The sequence below is a fragment of the Peromyscus californicus genome, unplaced genomic scaffold, assembly GCF_007827085.1.
Source record: "Peromyscus californicus insignis strain IS unplaced genomic scaffold, ASM782708v3 Scaffold_4__1_contigs__length_199733344, whole genome shotgun sequence".
NCBI lineage: Eukaryota > Metazoa > Chordata > Mammalia > Rodentia > Cricetidae > Peromyscus > Peromyscus californicus.
This window is the reverse complement of record NW_026294562.1, coordinates 119525987-119549089: the sequence shown is the minus strand read 5'-3', so window position 1 is coordinate 119549089 and position 23103 is coordinate 119525987. Positions and strand designations below refer to the sequence as shown.

Here is a 23103-nt window from a genome sequence, read left to right as displayed (position 1 = left end):
ATATTATTCCCAGAACTAGGAAAAGAAACCCTCAGATTCATGTGGAAGCCCAGAAGACCCCGAGTAGCTAAAGCAACCTTGAGTAAGGAGCAGCGCTAAAGGTATCATGATATCTGGTTTCAAGTCATAATACATAAAACACATGGCATTGAACAGACAGAGACTAATGGAGTAGAACAGATGATGCAAATAAACCCAGAGACTCATCTATTTAATTCTCCACAAAGGTAACAAAAAATATATATGCTGGAGAAAAGACAGTATCTTTAAAATTTGGTGCTGTTAAAGCTGGATGCCTGCATGCATGCAACTGAAACTAGGTATTTCCTTGTACCCTGTTATGGTTTAACTATGAGCGATCCTTACACTTGAACTTATGGTGCCCAAGCAGGTCATGCAATTTGGGGAGGCAGCAGAAACCTTGGGAGACAGGAGGACAGAGGAGAGCAGAGGGGTGCTTTCCAGGCCTCTCCCTCACTCTTTGCTGCTGTCTGCTGTGAAGATGAACAATATCTTCCTCCTTTTCCCCCTGCCACCATTCTGCTCATCCTGGCTTCAGACTTCAAGGTAATGAAGCCAGCCAACCACAGACTGAACGCACAGAAAATGTGAGCCGAAATAACCCTTTCCTCAAGTTATTGCTGTCAGGAATTTGTCTCAGTGGCAAAAAACCCAACACATCCTTGTATCAAACTTAACCTGAGAGCTAGTGAGACAGTTCAACAGGGAACTTACTTTCTCTCTAAACGAGAGAACTGGAGTTCAGATCTCCAACATCCACGTAAATGTTGGGCAAGCATGGCAGCCACCTGGTCTCAGGAGGTGGAGACAGGATACCAGGACACACTAGCTAGCTAGACGAACCAGAATTGGCAAGCTCTGGTACAGTGTGAGACCTGCCCCAATTAATAAGGTGGGGAGCAAAAGCAGTCATTAGTTTCAGGCTTCTACACACATGCATGTGTACGTATGTAAATGTGCGTTCTCACACATGCAAACAGGAGTGCACATACACACATACACACACACATGCATACCACATACATATGCAAAAAATTTTTAACAAATGAAGAAAAGCTCTCAAAACAGATCAAAGACCTAAGTATAAGGTCTGAAACTTTGAAACTACTAGAGGAAAACATAGAGAAACACTTTGGCATCTGAGCGTTGGCAATGACTTTCTGATCAAGGCTCCAATTGCCCAGTTCATAATAACAAGAATTAATAAATATGATTCCAAATGAAAAGAGTTTCTGCACAGCAAACGATCTGAAAAATAAAAGGATGGCATACAACATTGGGAGAAAATCCTTTAGCTGACAAGGGGTTGCAATCTAAAATACGTGAAGAGCTCAAAAAGTTCAACATGAAAAGAACGAATGACCTGAACCGAAAAGTGGGCAAATGAACTAAATGACACTTTCCAAAGGAAGCACAAATGACCAATAAATGCACGGAAATGTATCCAGCACCTTTGGGCATCAGGGAAATGCAGATCAGAACTACACTGATCAGCACCTACATACACGATCAGAGAAACAAACAGCAAATCTTGGGAAGGATGTGAGAGAAAAGAACCGTACACACAACAACAGATCCAGCAACTGTAGGGATCAGTTCAGAAGTTACCCAAGAAACTAAAACAGAATGTACCGTTTTAGCCGCTTTCAAATTTCTGTGATCACAATGCCTGCTAGAAACTATCCAGAGGAGGAAAAGTCATATTGGCTTTAGTTTCCATAGGGTTGGTCCATCGTGGTGGGAAAAGTGTGGCACACAGCTGGGTCATGGTAGAAGCAGGGACTGTGACTGGGACAAGGCCAGGCTATAACCACACCCAGCCACCTACCTCTTCCAGCTAAGCTTCACCTCCTAACAGTTCCATGGCTTTTCAGATTCAAACCATAACATTGCATCCTTGGGCCCCAAAGTCTTAAGGGCGATATTTAATGCAAAAAATGCATCTAGTCAAACATTTAGAGTTTCCATAGACTTAGAAGGTCCAATGGTATTTAAAAGTTCAAGGTCTCTACTCAGAATCAAGGTAATCACTTACCCATAAACCCCTATAAAACAGAAAAGCTACACAGCACCAATACACAGTGGTGTAAATATTCCCATTCCAAAGGGGAGGACCAGAAGGATAGCCTGGAAGACTGGAGTAAAGCAAGGCTGAATTTCAGCAGGGCAAATATTAAATCCCATGGTGCCTTGTCCAGCACCTGGAGCACATGGTATTGTATTGTGGACTCCAAAGGGCTTGGGGCACTGCCATCGCTATGACCTTGGCATCTACAGCATGGATATTCTCTCTCTTCTAGATCCAGTTGGTGCCTGCCTCTTTCTTCAATAGATGCCCCCACATCCTTGGCATCTCCAGCATCCTGGGGTCTCTATTCCAACTTAGGTTTCAACCACATAGCTTCATGCAAGCTTTGTCTGGGACTTCTTTCAGGCAATATGAGTCTGCTGTATATTTTCTGACATTACAAGCTTTTCTCATAGGTTTTTGTGGACATCTCTATGAACCTGTATATGTTGAATTCTGCACAACCACGAACTACCACCCTGTAAATGATGCCAAGCTTTGCCACTGACTTGAGCAGTACTGAGGCTCTTGGACCGTGGTTGCTGGTGCAGTCATCTCTGTTGAACTTGAAGGTATACTATATATGAATGTAATGCTCTGGGGTGGACCCTTCTTCCTTCCTTTCTTTTTTTCTTACCTTTCAAGTAAGTTTGCAGTTTTCAACTCTAGCTTCTCTGATGTATGAGATCTCAACAATTCCTAAATGCCCTCAAGGAACTCTTCTTCTTGTTCTAGGGCAGTGGTTCTCAATCTGTGGGTCTCAACCCCCTTGGGGGTTGTATAACAGATGTCTTGCGTATTAGATATTTACATTATAATTCATAACAGGCAAAATTACAGTTATGAAGTAGCAATGAAACAATTTTATGGTTGGGGATGAGAACTGTGTTAACAGCATTAGGAAGGTTGAGAACCACTGTTGTGGGGCAACACATTTGTCTTCTTATTTAAAAACTATTATTTCATGTGTTTACTTGTGTGAATTTATGAATACCATGTGCATGGAGGAATCCTTACAAGCCAGAGGAGGGCATCAGGTGCCCTGGAACTGGAGTTATAGGTGGTTGTGAGCTGGCTGATGTGGGTGCTGGGAACTGAACCCAGATCCTCAGCAAGTGCAGTAAGTGTTCTTAACCTCTGAGGCATCTCTCCAACCCCTTCTTTTTTAATGCCACCAATCTCTTTAACAATTATAAATTCTTTGCATGAAATTTCAATGAGCTATTTTTTTCTGCCCCAAATTGAACATTTTTTTCCCTGTCTTAGAGAGTAATTTTATTTTGCTACCAAGTCTCACTGTCAAGCTGACCAAAGGTAACTAGAAATAACTCTGCTGCAGCCTGAAGGTCATCTGGCTTTGACACTTACTCCACCAAATAGTTTAGCTCATTACTTTTGAATTCAGCCTCATTCATATTTTCAGGATGTGGTAAAATCTAGAGTCTTTGCCACAGTGCAACGTGAATACCCGTTAGCCCCGTTCCCAGTAATGTCCCTGTTCTGTCTAGAACATGTGAGCACAGTGTTTACTGTCCACATTTCCATCATCATGTGGGTACTCCAAACTCCTAGCAGAATCATACACTAATCATACAGATAAAATGTGGAATGCATGATGTAAAGAGCAAAGTGGTTGTTGTAGAATATTAGTTAAAGACATGTTACATTTGTTAATGCTGTGGAACATTTGTTTAATGATGCAAAATGTATTGCATTCTTTTATGTTGCTTTTGTTTAACTCTGTGAAGCTGTGTTACTTTGCCTGTTTAAAACATCTGATTGGTCTAATAAAGAGTTGAATGGCCAATAGCTAGGCAGGAGAAAGGATAGGCGGGGCTGGCAGGCAGAGAGAATAAATAGGAGGAGAAATCCAGGAAGAAAGAATTGGGGAATGAGAAAAGGAGAGGATGATGCCAGGGGCCAGCCACCCAGCTACAGAGGCAGCCATGGAGTAAGAAGTAAAGAAAGGTATACAGAATAGAGAAAGATAAAAGCCCAGAGCCAAAAGGTAAATGGGATAATTCAAGTTAAGAAAATCTGGCTAGAAACAAACAAAGGTAAGGCCAGACATTTTTAAGTAATAATAAGCCTCCATGTGATTATTTGGGAGCTGGGTGGCAGGCTCCCCCCCCCCCCCCCCCCGCAAGAGTAAAGAGTAAAAAACAATAACAACAAAAAAAACTACAAGTGGTATTATTTTCAGGAATATGAATGGAACTAGGAATTGTTATGTTAATCAAAAGATGCCAGAATCAGACGGTGTCACATGTTTGCATTCACATAGAGCATCTAGAAGAAAATGCAGACTTTAAAGGAGAAAGGAGACTGATAGGGAAGAGGGGGATGAGAGGGTAATGGGGACTGGATATGGTCAAAGTACATTGTACACATGTGCTGTGGGGGGATGTCTTTCTCTATGCTATACATATGCTTTATTATCATTGGTTAATAAAGAAGCTGCTTTGACCTCAAGCAAGGCAGGATAAAGCCAGGTGGGAAATCCAAGCAGAGATACAAGGAGAAGAGGGCAGAGGGGAGGAGACACCAGTAAGTTGCCCAAGAAGCAAGATGAGAAAGTACTGGTAAGCCACTGGCCATGTGGTGATACATAAATTAATAGAAATGGGTTAATTTAAGATGTAAGAACTAGCTAATAATAAGCCTGAGCCATAGGCCAAACAGTTTGCAATTAATATTGAGCCTCTGAGTGATTATTTTATAAGCTGCTGTGGGACCAAGTCAGACAATGAAAAGGCTCCAGCTATACACATGTATGAAAATGTCACATTGAGACCTATTAGTTCATAAAATTAATAGCCACCAATAAAAATAAAGCATCAATTAAGATATATGAAGCATATATAAAAAGTCAGGATATGAATATTGAAGTCAAAAGAGCTGTGAATATGGTAAAACACACTGGAACCTGTTAAGAGGTTTTTTTCCCCCCCATCTGGACCTCTTTTACTGTGTATCTTTTAGACTTTTTTGACCATATGAGCAAACTTTAGACTGCTGAGGCTTTGGTGGCTTTAGACTCCAGCTGTGGTTTTGGTGGCTGGTTCCACCCACTTCTTGGGTCATGAAAGCCAAGCCTAAAACTCTTGTCCCTGTATGAGGTGCATGACCAGGAACTTCATTCAACCTTCCTAGAGCTCTAGAATGCTGATGCTCGCACTGTGGTGGGCATTTTTACTTCGTCTTTTGTTCCTACTTAATACACTGGCTGTTCAAGGGCTCACTAGCAGGCAGAAACTCATAAAGGAGCTGTATCCTCTTTTTTTCCCCTCAGTTTTCTTAAGCCTTACATGGAAATTTAGGCCCATGTTGGAACACCAAAATGTTGTTGGTTTTTTACTCTTACTCTTTTGGCTTTTTTTCTTTTGTGGGGTGGGAGGCTGCTACCCAGCTCCCCCAAAAAATCACACATGGAGGCTTACTCTTAATTATAAATGCCTGGCTTTAGCTTGGTCTGTTTCTTGTCAGGTTTCTTAACCTAAATTAGCCTGTCTACCTTTTTCCTCTAGGCTTTTACCTTTTTCTTACTTCTGTATATCTTTCTTTCTTACCCCCTTGCTGGTTGTGTGGCTGGGTGGCTGGCCCCTAGCATCCTCCTCCTTCTCTTGCTCCTTCTTCTCCTCCCAGATTTCTCTTTCTATTTATTCTCTCTGCCTGCCAGCCCCGCCTATCCTTTCTCCTGCTTCACTATTGGCCATTCAGCTCTTTATTAGCTCATCAGGTGTTTTAGACAGGCAAAGTATCACAGTTTCACAGAGTTAAACAAATGCAACATAAAAGAATGCAACACATCTTTGCATCATTAAGCAAATGTTCCACAGCATAAATAAATGTAACACATCTTAAAATAATGTTCTACAACATTAATCTGTCAGCTTATAAACCAAGTCTTAGAGTACCTTGCTAGACCTGCCTTTCAAGTTAGCCTAAAACACCTTGGCAATTTCAAGGTTTGCCCTTCACAGTCTCATACTTCTCAGCTACCCACAGATGCATAGCTTCTGTTTAGAGACCAGTCAAATACTATTGAACAGAGCATATTGAAATGTTCTGTACCTCAATATTTTTCTACTCATCAATGCCTAGAAGATATTCTGTCTTCTAGTCTTTTGCAACAGATGTAACACTGTCTGTTGCTTCTTATATCTGAGAGTTTTGCTTTAAGCATTTCAGTGCTGTGGCATTCTATCTATGGGTTTTCGATTGTCAATGTCTTCAATGTTTGTCCCTTTTATCTAAATAAAAGAAGAGTGCGCCAGATATTCTGCAGGACACAGAGGAAAATGACTGATGAGCTTTGCCAATACAAGGCAGGACAGTCCTTCACATTTCCTGCTTCACTGATAAGTTTGCCAGATATTCTGGGCCTGTAGGCTAAGAATGGATGCCCCAGTGTTTCAGAGGAACTTTGGGTAACTGTCCATGCAGCCAAATGTCTCCGTTGATAGATACTATTACATCCTTCTAGGTCTTTGATAGAGTTAAAGACTAGATAGTTATAGTTGCAGTTTTCCTTAGTTATGATAGTAAATTAGGTGTAAAACATTGGATTCGCCGGGCGGTGGTGGCGCACGCCTTTAATCCCAGCACTCGGGAGGCAGAGCCAGGCGGATCTCTGTGAGTTCGAGGCCAGCCTGGGCTACCAAGTGAGTTCCAGGAGAGGCGCAAAGCTACACAGAGAAACCCTGTCTCGAAAAAACAAAAAAACAAAAAAACAAAAAAAAAAACATTGGATTCATTAAGATAGGCTAGAAAATGGAGTGTTTTCTCTGCATTTGCTAAATACAAATGGACAGAATATTGTAAACATAATTCTTACTTGAATTATAGCTTTTTGTTCTATATAGTTTTACTATGTTAAACTTAAATCCTTTTCTTTTTATTTAGACAAAAGGGGAAAGTGTTGTAGAATATTTTAAGATGTGTTACATTTTTTTAAATGCTGTGGAACATTTGTTTAATGATGCAAGATGTGTTGCAGTCTTTTATGTTGCGTTTGTTTAACTCTGTGAAGCTGTGTTACTTTGCCTGTCTAAAACACCTGATTGGTCTAATAAAGAGCTGAATGGCCAATAGCAAGGCAGAAGAAAGGATAGGAGGGGCTGGCGGGCAGGGAGAATAAATAGGAGGAGAAATCTAGGAGGAAAGAAGAAAGAAAGAGCAAGAGAAGAAGGAGAGGAGGACTTTAGGGGCCAGCCACCCTGCCATAGAGCCAGACATGGAGTAAGAAGGAAAGAAAAGGCATACAGAAATAGAGAAAGGTAAAAGTCCAAAGGCAAAAGATAAACAGGGATAATTTAAGAAAAGCTGGCTAGAAACAAGTCAAGCTAAGGCCAAGCATTTATAATTAAGAATAAGCCTTTGTGTGGTTTATTTGGGAGCTGGGTGGTGGGCCCCCAAAAGACCAAGGACCAAAGAGAAAAACAACCAACAACAGGTTAATATTTCACAACACTAGTCAGGATGCTTTCTTCCTCTGCATCTCATCTACTCAGTATCCTTAGCTGTCATCATCCTGACCCCAGACAAACCTCAGGTCTGCCGATACCCACAGATTCCAAAGACAGTCTACAGACAACATGCAGAAATGTGGATGCAACTAGCATAGCACTCCACGTACCAGGGAAGAGCTGAGGACCACAGGAAAGACACCTAAGGAAACACTGAAGCCCACATCACAATATTGCCATTGCCATAAAGCGCCAGAGGCAAGCCTAGCAAGTGCCAAAGATCCTTCAGTTCATAGGAGTGCTTGTCTATAGTCCAAGACTCTCCAAGTCTCCATCAGAAAGGTAGTTCATCTCATGTAGACTCACTCATGTGCCTCTTCTCTGAATAGACAAACTACAGGTCTGTGGGTCGCTGATGGGTGATGATAGCATGAAGGGAAGGTCTCGAACTGGTCAAAGCAGCTTAAGCTAGCCTGAGTTTGGAATCTCTTCTGAGCTAGGAGCTTCGGTAGACACATGCACCTGTTACAGGTCAACTGAAAAGCTGTACTCTAATAACTGGGAAATACACCATCGTTTCTTTTTTCAAAACAGGGTCTCACTATGTAGCTCTAGCTGTCCTGGACTCACTATGTAGTCCAGGCTAGCCTCAAACTCACAGAGATCTGCCTCCACCCTCCCCCGGAGTATTGGGGTTAAAGGTGTACACTACTACAAAGAAAAAAATCAAAAGAATGACCAAAAAATTGTGCTTATAAAACAAGTAGAAAAGCTATGTTGTTTATTAAAACGAGGCATGAAATCCAAGCCGTTGTCAGTTTTATATGTTCTGATAATAAAACAAGAAAGAATAAAATGAATAAACCATGTAAATACTTTTTAGAACAAAGAACTATATGTGAAAGATCTCAAAGTTGATTATGAGAAACTATCTACAAGTCTGCACTTGAATAAACCAAGGAGATAGCTTACTAAACTTGACCACAGAAGGAACTTGAATATACTTATTGCAATGGTGAATTCTCATTGTCAACTTGGCAGGATTTGGAATCACCTAGGAAACACACTTCTGGATGTGCCCGTGAGAGAGTTCTCAGAGAACTTTAACTGAGGAGGGAAAGCCCCCCTGCATAGGCTGCTACTGTCTCGTGCCTGGGGTCCAAGGCTCCACAAAAAGATAAAGGAGCTATGAGTTGAGCACCAGTGTTCATCTCTGCTACCCGACTGTAGATGCAGCATGACCTCATACTCTCATGGCTCCCACTGCCAACTGCACCTCTCCCCCATGGAACGTTCCCTTCAAACTGATTTCCCCCTCAAAACAGAACAAAATAGAACGAACCCCTCACAAACCTAATAAAACTATCAGCCATGGTAAAATGCCAATCACCAGCCTCAAAAAGAATCTGACTCCTCCTCAGAGGGTTCGGGTTGAGCCTGTGCTGTTATAGCTCCTCTTGGGTACAGAAGAGGTCAACAGTTGAGCATCTACCCAGCCATAGACTAGTTCAGGACAAGGGAGATGCATCTTTCCCAGAACCTGTCTTGTGAGGTTGGGACAACCACTGTCTGGTGTCAGCTAGCCCTTGGCCATCTAGGTGCAGAGTGTTGAGTCACACTCATTAACCTTGTCCCAAGATGCCCATTAAGAAGATGCCCACACCTCCCATATCAGGGGAAGAACACTATTGACTCTACAGTTTCCCAGCCATTGTGAGCAAACCTAGGCACTTTGGGTACTCACTCTGCCAAAGTAGTGTGAAGCTATGAAGACTCAGGCAGGGGGCTGGAAGCCTGGAGAAATGCTAGAGACAAATAGAAGCCTGGGCACAGGTGTGGACCACAAGTGTTCAGGACAAATGGAGTGCTGGTGACCCTAGACCAGATTTGGGGAGGGTTCATAGAGTGACATTTCTTTTAGGTAGAGACTTAAAGTTGGATTGTTTGTTCCAGTGCGAAGCATTGCTAAAGCAGATATAGCCATTAGGAATGGTAGGGACTTTGAAAGGTCAAGTTCAAGGAAAATAGTAGACTTGGTGGTGGTACATGAATTGATGTAAAGTTCAGTTTCTATGGCTGGGCATCCACTGTTCAACAACGACCTCTAGACCCTGTGAAAAGGCCTGGTGTAATGGACACACCTGGATACCCATCTGGCAAAATCTCTGGTAAAGAGAGGAATGGAAGACCCTGTTTCCAGCATCTTGCAGTGTGTAGCTGACAAGAGACTCAGTTCATCTGTGAAACTAGTCTGAGTTTATTAGCAAACCACCAAGTAACTCCCTCCCAGGGCCCCCAGCAGACTCAGCCTAAAGCACACACCTAGATTCCCACAACCGGCTCCCTCCCACCTAACCACAGATCCTGGTTCCGGTAGTGTTTCTCTTCCTGAGATGCACATCCCAGCGATCCTTATATCACAGGGCTATCCAAAATTTGCAGGTCAGAGTGTATGTGTGGAGGTGGGATGATGTCGCTGCCAGTGAGTGAAAGCAGGTTTCACATCAAGTCTCAGAAGAGTAGAGAGAAGACCTCGGGGCCAGAACAGTCTCAGAGCCAGCTGCATCCCAGGCTGGCCTAAAGAAGTCCGGACAGGCTCTCCGCATCCCGTGGACATCCCACCGCCAGCCCTTCCACTAGTGCCTTTCCTGGCTCAAGCGCTCCCGGTCGCCACGCAACAATGAAGCGTGGGCGGTCCCAGTGGCTTCATTTGCATGCCGCCGAGGCTCGACCAATAGGCCGCGCCCGAACCTCGAAACGCAGTGTTGCTATCTGCGCGCGCGCGTGTGCCAGTGTGACAGCGCCGTGGCGGTGGCCGTGGCCGTGGGGCGCGCGGGGACCGCCCGGGGTGCCCGCTCCGCTCAGCGTCGCGGCCGCGTGGCCCGGCGGAGCCCCGAGACCACCCCCGGGCAGGGCGCCGCCGCGATGTCGGTGGCCGGGCTCAAAAAGCAGTTCCACAAAGCCAGCCAGGTAAGGAGGCGCGAGGAAGGCGGACCTGGAGGCGGTGTCCCCACCGGGTCGCGGGCCATGGACTCGGGGTTCCCATCGGCCTCCCTCAGGCTGGGTTTCTGGCCGCCTACGAGGGCGCGGGGGCGGGTAGCGGTCGCGCGCTCCGCGCTGCGCGCGGTGGTGCCTCCTCCCCTGAGTCTCGGGGGTCTTCGGCTGCGCCCTGGCGGTTGTAAATACGAGCGGTTTGGTGGTGGAGACATCGGAGGTGGTGGGCTCCAGGATGAGCGCAGGGAGGAAACCCCCCGGGACCGCCACCCGGGTAGGCCTCCCTCCTGCCCCGGTATCTCCAGCCTGTCCGTTGGGGGGCTCCCCAGGGCGTTGTACTTGGCCCCTGGCTGGGGTCAGTCCCTGCCTTGGCTTCCCTGGGCTTGGGGCTCGTCGCTGTGGTCCTTCCCTTGCTGGCCCTCTTCCCTTGGTTGGCTCGAGGTTGGCACCAGGCTCCTGCTCTCAAGGAGATCATAGTGTGTTGGGGAGACCCAAAACACAACGTAAACAAACCGCGCTAGACACACCTCCGCGCTAGAGGATGGCAGGTGACTGACTCAGTGAGGGGCTTCATGAGAAGCTTCCAGGAGGTGAAGACAAGGCATTTGGGGATTAAGTATGAGAAGTAATTGTGGCTGTGGCTGTGGGAGGGAGGGCATTTTGAGCAGAGGAAGCTGGAAACAGGGACACAGAAAAGAGGTGTGAGTGTGTGTGTGTGTGTGTGTGTGTGTGTGTGTGTGTGTGTGTGTGTGTACACCACAAGCAAATTTGCATCCCAACACAACACTTTTCTAGCAGTGGTAGAGCCCACGGTGTAAAACCTGTTCACCAGCACCTGCGGAATTGTTGCCCTGCCCCCACCCCCTCCCCAGCCTCGATTTTGCTAGAACCCGGGTGGACAGATTGCCTTTGGAGTCCATCTCGGTGGCGATGCTCCATCCCTGCTTCTCCCACAAACCAATCCTGAGATTGCAGCTGGCATTAGAAAAATTCTTCTTCTCTATCCCAGGCGGAAAGACACCGCTAGCCCCTCAGTCACAGCTGGTCCACAAGGAAACTGAGTGATGGCTGTTCCCAGCAGGGGACCTAGGGCGGACAGTGGTGCTATTCAGGGTGATAAAATCCTGGAGGAGGGGCTGGTGGGGTGAGGGCAGAGATGGTGGATCCATCCACTGTTGGATCTCTAATACTTCCAGAAGTCTGTGGCATATTCAGTTGTCATTGGCCTTTGGGCCATTGGCGAATCCTGCCCTGGGGGTCTGGAACTGGAAGTACTGATTTGGGGGAAATTCCAGTTAAAATGGACATTTTAAAATGGGAGAGCTGAGGCCGTCTAAATAAAAACTCTAGGGGGCGCTACACTTGACCAGTGCTTAGCCCGGTGCTTGCTGAGCATGAGTGCTCCATAAATGTGTATGTAACAAATGAGGAATGAGTGAGGTTCTGAAGGAATAACTCTGTGTGTGTGTGTGTGTGTGTGTGTGTGTGTGTGTGTGTGTGTGTGTGTGTGAGAGAGAGAGAGAGAGAGAGAGAGAGAGAGAGAGAGAGAGAGAGAGAGAGAGAGAGAGAGAGAGAGAGAGAGAGAGAGAGAGGGGAGTCATATTGAGAGGGCAGGTAGGCATGTAAAGGCTGTGGCAGTTAGCATCTACTTCTGCCATAACACTGGAGCAGCTGACTGGAGCAGCCAGGAGTCCCAGAGCCTCTGCCCACAAGGCCATGCTTGAGTAATGGTTGGCCACACTTGTGACATTGTCTTCCTTAGCCCTGGCAGGAAATGAGCCCTTTTGAGGAGACCTTCGAGGGATCGGGAGTACATTCAGTCATCATTGTCTTTGGGGTGGGTGTGTTCCTACCTCGGGTTGAAATCAGTACTTCTCAACCTACGGGTCGCATATCAGACATCCTGCAGAGCAGATATTTACATTACGATTCACAACAGTAGCAAAATGACAGGAAGTAGCAACAAAGTAATTTTATGGTGTGTGTGGGGGTCATTATCACAGCATGAGGAACTGTTAGGACTGCAGCACTAGGGAGGTTAGGAAACACTGGTCTAAATCTTTCCTTCCTTTCCCTGAAATTATTTGTGCTTCATTTGGAAAGTGAGACATCATAGATTCTCCCTGAACTTACCTGCATTTGGGGGTTAAAGTACGGTAAGTTTCAAACCTGTTCTAGATATTTCCATCCTCCCCTTCTTCCCTCCTCCTCCCCCAGGTCTTACATAGCCCGATCTAGCGCTACCTTGGCTCCATAGCCCAGAAGGATTGTAAGCATCTAAGGCCTGCTTCTCTCTCTCGACAGTGCTGGGGTTACAGGACGGCAGCACCATGCACAATTTTTGCAATGCTGAGGACTGAACCCAGGGCTTCCTGCATGCTAGGCAAGGACTCTTCCGACTGAGCTACATCCCCAGCTCAGGTCTAGACATCTTTCTTAGAAATTATGCAGTGCAACAGGCTTGGAGAAATTGGTTTGTGTTTAATTTAATACGAGGGAGCAGAGTAATAAGGAATGCCAGATGTTCTCAAACATTTTCACAGCGGGCTTTAATTCACTCCGAGCCTTCCCAAGGGCAGGGAAAGGGAGTCCCAGATGATGTCAATGGCTAATAATTCCCAGGGATTCAGGGCTGGCTCCTTGCCATGATCAGCTCTGTGACCTTGGACTTAACCCATCTGGGCCTCCTTGGCTTTTCTCCCTGCATGATGAATGCCGAGAGGATTCAGAAGTTGGGTCCCTGTGCTGAACTTGATGGTGCTGGGTTTGCAAAACCCTGAGTATACTAAAAACCATTGTTTGTGTACTTTAAAGATTTGTTATTATCACTATTATTATTTCTCTCTGTGTGTTGTGTACTGTGTGGGTGCCCGAGGAAGCCAGAAGAGGGCATTGGATTCCTTGGAGAAAGAGTTAGAGGTGCTTGTCAGCTACCTAATGTGAGTGCTGAGAACTGAACTCAGGTCCTCTGGAAGAGCAGTAAGTGCTTTTAATCATTGAACCATCTCTCCAGTCCCTGCATTGTATACTTTAAATTGTAAATGAATTGTAAATACATGCACACACACAGAGTGTGGCGGGGGGAGTGTCTGTCTGTGCATCCATTCCTCGATCTAGATTGTGTGTGTGTGTGTGTGTGTGTGTGTGTGTGTGTGTGTGTGTGTGTGTCTCAGTTCTGGATCTCCCCCGCCCCCTCTTTTTGTCTTTTGAGGCAGGGTTTATCTGTGTAGCCCTGGCTGTCCTGGAACTCCCCCTATAGATCAGAGGGGCCTGGAACTCGAGACCCACCTGCCTCTGCCTCCTGAGTGTTGGGATTTAAAGGTGTGCACCACCACCACCTGGCTGAAATTCTTAAGTAATTTACTTAAAATGTTTTGGAGAAAGACAAAGATGATATGAACCCTTTATAAGCAAGGGAATCAGGTCCATGGCAGGGTAAAATGACTCAACACCCTGGCTAACTGCGTCTTCTTTCCTAACCCCTTCCCTGCCGTTGAGAACAGGGCCCTGTGCTTCCCCGAAGATGAACTGTCAGCCTGGAGATGACGTCGCACTGTACCAGGTTTCTTGAGTTTGTCACTGAACACTTTTCAAACTCTTTCGCGGCGTTTTAAATAGAACCAGTTATTCTTGCAGGTGGAGCCGCTAGAAGTAAATCCAAATAGCTCAGAGCTGCCACCGTGGCTTCTTGCTAAGCACAGCACGGGAGCAAGAAAGGTACACTCTGGCAGTGCGTCTGTGCGGTCATTCACTGATCAGGTTGGCTGTTCTTTGTTTCACAGTAGTTTCTCTTGACAGTAGTCACTGTTGATGAGGGAGGCCCAGACCCTACTGTGGATGGATGCTCTGTCCTGGATGCTGTACTAGTAGACATCTTTTTTTTTTTTATTCCAGAACCTTCTAGCCTCCTAGGGCCTGTGCCATATTCCCATGAAAGTCCAGGGACCAGTATCACTCCTTCTCTTTTCCTCTCCTAAGTCTAACCACCCAGTGTTCATAATGTCATAGGCTTCATGTTAAATTTACCTCTTTGTGCTTTTATGTGACAACGTTCATAGCCTCTGTCACATGACCACAATAGGGAATGGGAAAGCCCTTAATGTAGCCTTTTGGTAACTTGTTCTTTCTCTGCTAGTACATGAAGTTGAAAAAGGCTGAGTGGCCATAGGGGCCCTAACAGATGCTCCTGCAGACATTGACTGCAGGCTGGCCATTTATGGACAAATGCTTCAGGGAAAGATGACCCTAATAAATGATGAGATTCTCTAGGGAGACAATGAATGTCTTTTGTTTCACTTTCTCATTAGAGAAAAAGATAAAAATGCACTTTGTAAAATCCATAATGATTTATTTTTTTCCTTTTAGTTGCATCGGAAAATATATTAAAGATAAAACATTCTTGCTGTCTTTCACACAGACTGTTTGACAAATTAATCCATAAATCTGTGCACTTTGGTTTAAAAGCCAGGGTCCTAGAGTAGATGTTCAAACCAAATTGGAGTTTTTAATAACTGAAAGATACAATATAACCCAAACAGTTCTTCTTGTTCTATAAAGTAAAACTCAGGGATCTCTTGGGATTTGCTTTTAAAGCACATTGGGAAGCAGTGTTTCTTCCTGTTAAGATCAGCTTTTAGCTTTATTAAGTACATCGAGTGCAAATTGTATTTCCCAACACTAAGTATGTGGAGGTGTGTGTGTCATGTGCATCGGGACATGATGACTGGCAGGTTTTACCCAGAAAATAAAGTGGTTAGTAAACAGAATGGATATGGTACTTTATTTAGCTAAGCAACAGGTGAGCATTATGTGGATGGTGGAACTCAGCAGAGAGTGGGCAGTTGGATTCTGAGTTAAGTCTGGGAAGAGTTGCATTGGGCTGGGAGGGAGGGATTCATTGAGGAGGTAATGTTAGACTCTAGCTGTTCCAATTCTCTGAAGCAGTGGCCTCCCATTGGCCTCTTCCTCTGTGGTTCCCAAGGTCATCACATGCATACTGCTATACCCGATGCCCTCCATCATTCCTGGTGGTGTCTCTCACTCAGTTCCTGATTCTCCCCCCCCCCCTCTTACACACACACACACACACACACACACACACACACACACACACACACACACGAGTCTGTCTCTCATTTTTTCTTTCTAGTTCTTTCTTTCTCAGACAGTCTCATGTGGCCCAAGCTGGTCCCTAATTCTTTATGTAGGTGAGGATGACCTTGAACTCCTGACCCTCCACCTCCACAGTGCTGGGATTATCAGCAGGCACCATCTTGTATGGTTCAGGGAGACCTCCCGCCCTCTCCAGTACTGATGACTCCTGTTGCTTTCCCTGCCAGGAGCAGAGCTGTGACTGTTTCAGGCTCTGGGTGTGGGTCCTCCCTGGTGAATCTGATATTTGAGTCGTAGCTCTTCGTTCATGCCTCTACTCTGGGCTGCACTTCAGTAGTCCAGAGGTCCCCTGTTTGCTCATGTGGGGGTGGTTTTCTGCTTCTCTGGGTGTAACAAGGAACACAGTACAGGGTCTAGTTACTCCATGGTGCCTCCAAGTCCAGCCCCTCTCATTTTCACTGTCTGGGGGCTTTGCCCTTATGGCTGCAGCTCTCCTAAGCACAGTTCTTTTCTCCTGAGTCATTCCCATCAGTATGTAGCTGTGAGTTCTCTATTTCTCAAAAAGAGAACCCCCTCTTGGCTGTGCACCCCCACACACCCTATCCTTTATCAGCGGGTACACTGAGGAAGCTCACACCCTCTCTTGGATTTCTGCCAACCGTCTGATTTTCAACCCATTCCAATTGAGTTTTCTCCTGTACTTTGAGGCCACATGTGTTTGGGTCTTCAGTGTCCTTCAGTCCAATGGTCACTTCCCCATCTGAACTCTCAGCAACATTTGACCAGTCAACCCGGCGGTGGTGGCGCACGCCTTTAATCCCAGCACTCGGGAGGCAGAGCCAGGCAGATCTCTGTGAGTTCAAGGCCAGCCTGGGCTACCAAATGAGTTCCAGGAAAGGCACAAAGCTACACAGAGAAACCCTGTCTCGAAAAAACAAAAAACAAACAAACAAAAACATTTGACCAGTCAGCTGTGGTCTGAGCACAGCACTTGCCTGCGTTCCTTTATGTTCAGTCAGCTGGCCCTCTGCCTCCTGTTTTCCAGACTTTCTCTCTTTCGAGGAGACTTACCCACATTTAAATACAGCATATGCACCGATGAATCTCAAAACTGTATTTATGGCTCAGCTGCTCCTTCTAAATGTAGACATAAATCAGTTCTACCTTTCAGACAGTACGGTTGAGAGTCGTAGACAGGAACTTTGGTCTGTTTCCTCCTGCATCTTTCTACTGGTGATCTCAAACATCTGTTCAGACCCTTAAGTAAAACAAAATACAACAAAACAAAACAAAGCCTAGGACTGGGCCTTGATTCCTCTGTCACATCATCAGTTCATTGGTGTGGTCCTTCTGGCTCTGCTTTGAAAGTGTATCCTTAATTCAGCGGGTGCGCTCCAACTCTGCCGTGGCTGGTCTGCTCTGGTCAGCTCCCCTGCCCCCATGGCTGCAGTAGCTTCCCATTCCATCATAGGCCTCTGTGCCTGCCCTCCTACATACAGTCTGTTCGCTCACCATGGCCGGTTGCTTTTCAAAAGATACAACTCGAGAAAACAGAAGATTGAAAATGCTGGAGAGGAAAGGAAGTCATCAGTCATCAATTGTTGTTGGAAACATGAATTTAAAAAGCCCCTGTGGAGAGCAGTGTGGAACTCTGTGTTAGCCAGCTATCCCCCTTCTGGGTGTCTAACCAAAGGAAGGGAAGCAGTGTGCCTAAGAGCCACCTGCACATCCCTGTTTGTCGTTTATTGTCACAAGAGTTACACAGTCAACCGAGGTGCCTCTCAGTGGATGGATGGGTAAAGAAAATGTGACACAGTGGATTCTTATACAGCCACAAAGAAGAAAGGCGATCCTGTCATTGTAGTTTAAAAATACATAACTATAGTATATTTTGTTAAGTGAAGTAAGCCAGAGATAAGAAAACAAGTGAATGCTATGTGTATCTATTGAAACACCATATAAACTCCATTAATATGTACAATTAATACGTATTAAAATAAAACAAAAATGTATCTAAGGCCATGCTAGTCTGGTGATAGGCCTTCCCTGGCTTCCAGTTGCATATAAAATTAAACCCAAGCTTAAGGTCAGTTTCCACTGTGGTAGGTTTTTGGTCTAATGTCTATCTGACATTAATATAGCTAATCAGTTCTGCTTTGATTTCAGCCTTCCTGTTATTGCAATATTTGAAGTGCATTGCTTGGACAAAGTACAGTCAGATTTTGTATTGGTTGTTGGCTCTGACAAAATACCTGGCTGAGAGAACTCAAGGAAGGAAAGGTTAATCTTGGGCTCACAGTTTCAGAGCAGTTTCTGTTATAGAGGACAGGCATGGTGGTGGGAGTGGCTCCTTCTGTGGTGGCAGAAGCAGTGGAAGGCAGCCACTCACATGGTACTGACCAGGAGCAGGTCCAGAACCCATTCTCAAAGGCCTGCCCCCAGTGACCCATTTCTAACAGCCAGGCCTGACCTTCTGGAGTTGCTGTAGTCTTCCATACAGTACTGTAATTTGGGGGTAAACTATTCAAAATGTGAGCCTGAGGGGAACATTCAAATTCAAACCCCAACTGTCATGGCTTTACGTGTTATATTTAGGCCATTTACATTTAATGTACTTATTTACATGTTAGGGTTAAAGGCTGCCATTTTAATTTATTTTTGCTGACTCTGTTTTCAATTTCTTTTCCTTTTTGCTCCTTCTTTCTGTATGTTAGTTGAAGTTTATTTGAATTCTGTGTGGTGTTTTCATATGAATATTTTTGTATAGATTGGTAGTGACTATTCTAATTATTAGGATAAATGTAAGCATCTCATCACAGTTTACCAGTATTGTCATTGTAACAGTTAAAATGAATGTAGAGGACTTACTTTCCTTTATTTCTCATCTCCTCCCCATTTACAGTGTAATTACATGCATTGTATCCTCTATTCACCTAGATGCACATGAAGCACTGTTATAATTTGTGCTTTAGCCATCAAAAATTATTTAGAAAGCTCAAGAGGGGAAGCAGTTTATTACTTCTGTAGTTTTGCTGTGTTCTGTCTTCTTTCTGATGGTCCAAGTCTCTCTTATTATTACCTTTTTTTTTGTTTGAGAACTTGTTTTTATAGCCATTCTGTCAGTATAAGGGCTGGTGGCAATCTCTAATTTTCTTTCATCTGAGGATGCTTTTGCTTTTCCTTTACTGCTGAAGGATTTCTGCTGTGGACTGATGGCCTGTAGTGGCGATTCTTCTCTCTGCTCTTGGAACCCATTGTGGCTCTTTCTTCCGGCCTCCGTGATGTTAAATTGAATAAGCAGGCGGCCATCTGCTGAGGCTGCCCTTCGCATTCCCCCATGAACCCTAACATTACAACTTACACCAAATCTACCCCAGAGTATTACACACAGCAGGCAGGCTTCAGCCAGTCACAGGCAGCCAGCCAGCCACACTTCCCACCACCAAACAAGGAAGCTGCCAGTCGTCTTACTCCTCCAGGTCGCTCCCATGTTTGCCTGTGACAGCGGCAGCTTGTGCTGCTCCGTGCTCTGCACCAGCTTCTCCGGGTTCTGGGTGCTGTCCCGTTGTTTCTGGTTCAAAGCTTTTTTTTTTTCTTTTATTGACATTTTTATATGTTTATTGTACAAAAATGATGTGTTTCCTTGTGAGATTTCTCAGATACATACATAATGTGCTTTGATCATATCCCCATCTTTCCTTCTGCCAATGTCCTTCCTTCACCTCAGTGGTCTCTTCTACTTTTATGTCTCTTTAATCTAGCTTCTGCTTGTACAATAAAGTAGGAGGGATTTGCTTTTTACTGTCTGGTTGACCACGATGGTTTCTAGCTCCACTTACTTTCCTGCAGCTGATATAATTTCATTCTACTTCATGGCTGAATAAAACTCCATTGGGTGTGCACACCACATGTCCTGTATCCATTAGTTTGTCATTGGACACCCAGGCTGTTCTGGATAGCTCCATTTTGTGAATAGTGCAGGTATCTTTGTGGCACATGGACTCAGAGTCCATTGTGTATATAATCTGGCAGTGGTATAGCTGGATCGTATAGAAACTCTGTTTTAAGTTTTGTTGAGGAACCTCCATAATGATTTATATAGTACCTGGACTAATTTACATGTCTGCCAAGATGTGTGAGGGCTCCCCCCATGATGTGTAAGTGCTCCCCCATGATGTGTAAGTGCTCCTCACCATGATGTGGGAGGGCTTCCCCTACTCCTTCACACCCTTTTTAGCATTTGCAAAAAGGTTTCTTGATAATAGCCGTGTGGACTGAAGTGGGTGGAAGCTCACTGTCAGCTTGATTTGCATTTCCCTGATCTGTTCATTGGCTATTTGTGTCAAGTTCATCTTTTGGCTGTGATCTGGTATAATAGATAACCTTCTGGAGGTTAGATGTCATTTCTGTTTCTGGTCTCAAGATGTTTCCAGTGCCGTTAGTTTTTAGATGTTTGACTGTGCTGTGTCTCGGGGTAGGGGTGGGGGTTCATCTCTGTCCTGTTGGTTGTTCACTTGGCTTCCTGAGTCAGTAGGCTCCATCTTCTGCCAAATTTGGAATTTTCACTCGCTATTTCTTTGCGTGCTTAACAGCCCTGTTTCTCTTTCTTCTTTCCTTTTGGGGCTCCAGTGACATGAATGTTGAATGTTTTATTATCATCTCCCATGTCCCTGGGGCTGTCTTCTCTCCCAGCTTATTTTTTCCTCTGTTGTTCAGGTTGAGTACTTTGTATGGCCCTGTCTCCTAGTCCACATTTCTCTGTTTCCTGCACTCTGGGTGAGCTACACACAGAGTTTTAAATTCTGACTTCAGAATTTTCAGTTCTAGCATCTCATTTGCATCGTCTATATGTCTTGGTTGAGATTTCTTCTTGGTTCATTGATTTAAAGCATGTTGACAATTACCTGTTGCTCCCTTTAAAGACTGATGCTGCACTTGTAATCTGTCTGTCAGCCTGGTGTTCCCACCCACCAGTTGCCTTTTCAACCTGAAATCTCCTGGACTCTTGGAATGAATGATTTTTCATTGAAATCTGGGCATTTAGCTATTATGAGGCTCTGGATCTTAGTTAAATGGTTGTGATTTGTTGGTTTTATTTGACACTGCTCTGTTCAGGAGGGGAATGTCACTATCATATTCCTTCCAGGTGGAGGAAGGGTCCAGGTTCTGGTTCCTAAGACACAGCTGACTTTAGAAGTAGGAATACCTCCTTGTTGCGGAGGGACTGGGACATCTGATGCCCACCAGGCCTCCATTGATGTCTCGCTATCTGGGAGGGGTGGAAATACCTTGCTACTGCTCCCCACTTGGTCTCACCCTACACCATGGAAGGGGTGGTCTCCTTACCACTAGTCATGATGGATGAACTGACTCTCCACTCAGCCTATCTGACATATTCCTCTTGGCAAGAGGGCAGGAACCTCCAGTGGAAATGGAAGTTGGTCTCCCCACATGGCCTCCACTGACACTCAAGGTTGAGAAGGTGGGTTTTTACTGTGCTGTGAGGATGACAGTATCACGTGTCTATTCAACACTGTGGACAAGGAGGGGACAGGGGTAAGTCAGCTTGTCACAGTCTGGCCAAAGGCAAAAGTCTAGTCTCCATCTCACCCTTTGTTGATGTGAACTATGGGACCACAGGATTGGTTAGTCTGTCTATCTATCTATCTATCTATCTATCTATCTATCTATCTATCTATCTATCTATCTATCTGTCTATTTATCTGTCTATCCATCATCTATCATCTATCATGTATCTATGTATCTATGTATCTATCTATCTTTCAATCTATCATCCACCTATCATTACATTTTTTTCTTTCTGTGCAGTATGACCTGAGTGAAGCAGTTACTGTTTAAGAATGTTCTGCCTCTCTAGCTGGCCACTTGCTTGCTCTATGGTTGAGAGAGAGCAAGCCTTTCTTGGAACACTGTTTCTTTGAGTTCGCTGGCATTTTTAGGTTGCCAGTTTCTTCGGCTCTAGTAATTACAGAACTTGCTAACATGCCGTTTTGGGGCTGTGCCCAGTGACTTTGACCAGTATGCCTCTTGTCTCCTCTTGAGTCTTCCTGTGTTTGTGCTGGAGACAATGCCCGGAGCTTTAGCTACAGTCACTGGGAAGAATTTGGAAAGTACACCTACTCCATCTTTCTGAAGCAGAAGTCCTTCAGGTCATCCAATTTTAAGCCCCTTTTTATCTGATGTTCATGTTTGATCATTTTTTGTCCTGTTTACTCATTACGGTGTCTCAAGCCTCCCTTGACTGACACACAGTGGGTACTCGGGAAGCTGTCTGCTAGTGTTCATGAACATCCAGCAGACAGTGATGATGATGATCTGGGGCCTCGATGGGTAGCCTGCTTCTGATTCTTCTAGCCTACAGTTTGCTGAACTTTTCCTTTTTTTGGGAGGAGGTGTTCAAAGTCTTGATTTTTAGATGATACTTCATAGTTTTGAAGTATTGGTAATTAAACTTCTGAAAGCTGTGGGTACTAAAAAATAAAAAAGTACGATGAACAAACGTGGTTCATTGCCGTGTGCTGGGCTTCAATATCTTGTAGACAAGAGTGGTTTCAAATCACTTATCCACAGATTGTCTTTTTATCAGGTTTGGGTAGATGATGCACATGGCATTGCCAATATCTTTGCTTAGAAGTTAAAATGGGTCCTTGCAGAGATCGCTCTTGGTCTTCTCTGTGGAAGTTCCCAGAAAAATTATGGGGAGGTAGAGTGGACTGAGCTGACCCGAGCTTCTGCCCATGTCAAGAGCTGGCAGCATGTGGCATTCTATGGCATGATCAGGGCAAGGGCAGAGAGCTGTGGGCCTGACAGTCCTGAGTGTGTGGACCAGTGGAAGAAAGGCTTTGACAGGAGTGGGCAGCCTCACACGGCTGTGCAAAAGCTAACGAGAGATGAAGTAGAACTAAGACTTTGCTTATAGTGAACTACTTAGCAGTATTTGGAGATAGGGCGCAAGGATGAGTAGTTATTTCTCTTGAGGCAGTAATGCTACCCTGGCTGGTTCTTTGAACATTAGCATCTCAGAAGTGAAAGTGACATGCGTACAACAGAACTTAGTTTCAGGTGACTCATAAAATTTGGTTAAAGGAAGTTAACCAACATTCTTGAACTTTATCCCTGCTGGATCCCTACCACTCAAATTGGTGTTTTGACTCAGGCTTTTTCCATGAAAAGGCATCATTGCCATAGCTCATAGAACTCATAGCTCTGGCTCTTTAAGATTTGTTGCTTGATCTGATGGACGAACACCCTAGGAGTGATACTGCAAGGCTAGCATGTAACACAGAAATGTCATGGAGTGGAAATAAAATTCCATCATGTGGCCACGAGAAGCAAGGACCTAAGTCTCCAACACGAGGGTTCACGGTTTCACTTCTCTTACTTTTCTGTAGGGATGGAGGCCCGGCACATTCTGAAGGA

At 44.9% G+C, this 23103-nt stretch overlaps 1 protein-coding gene across 3 annotated transcripts in view; it reads left to right on the top strand.

Moving 5' to 3' along the window:
- Positions 1-10361: 10361 nt before the first annotated feature.
- Sh3gl3 (SH3 domain containing GRB2 like 3, endophilin A3) overlaps positions 10362-23103 on the top strand; it is a 131718-nt gene continuing 118976 nt past the window's right edge. Inside the window, exons 1-3 of one of the 3 annotated variants that reach the window (XM_052713889.1) lie at positions 10511-10527; positions 12655-12707; positions 13431-13530. Coding sequence is in view for 1 of the 3 variants with exons in the window: in XM_052713887.1 (XP_052569847.1) it covers positions 10483-10527 (45 nt within the window). In the remaining 2 variants the exon portion in view is untranslated. Of the gene's footprint in view, positions 10528-12654; positions 12708-13430; positions 13531-23103 lie in introns of those variants that run through there. The other 2 variants (XM_052713888.1, XM_052713887.1) reach the window with 2 other exon arrangements.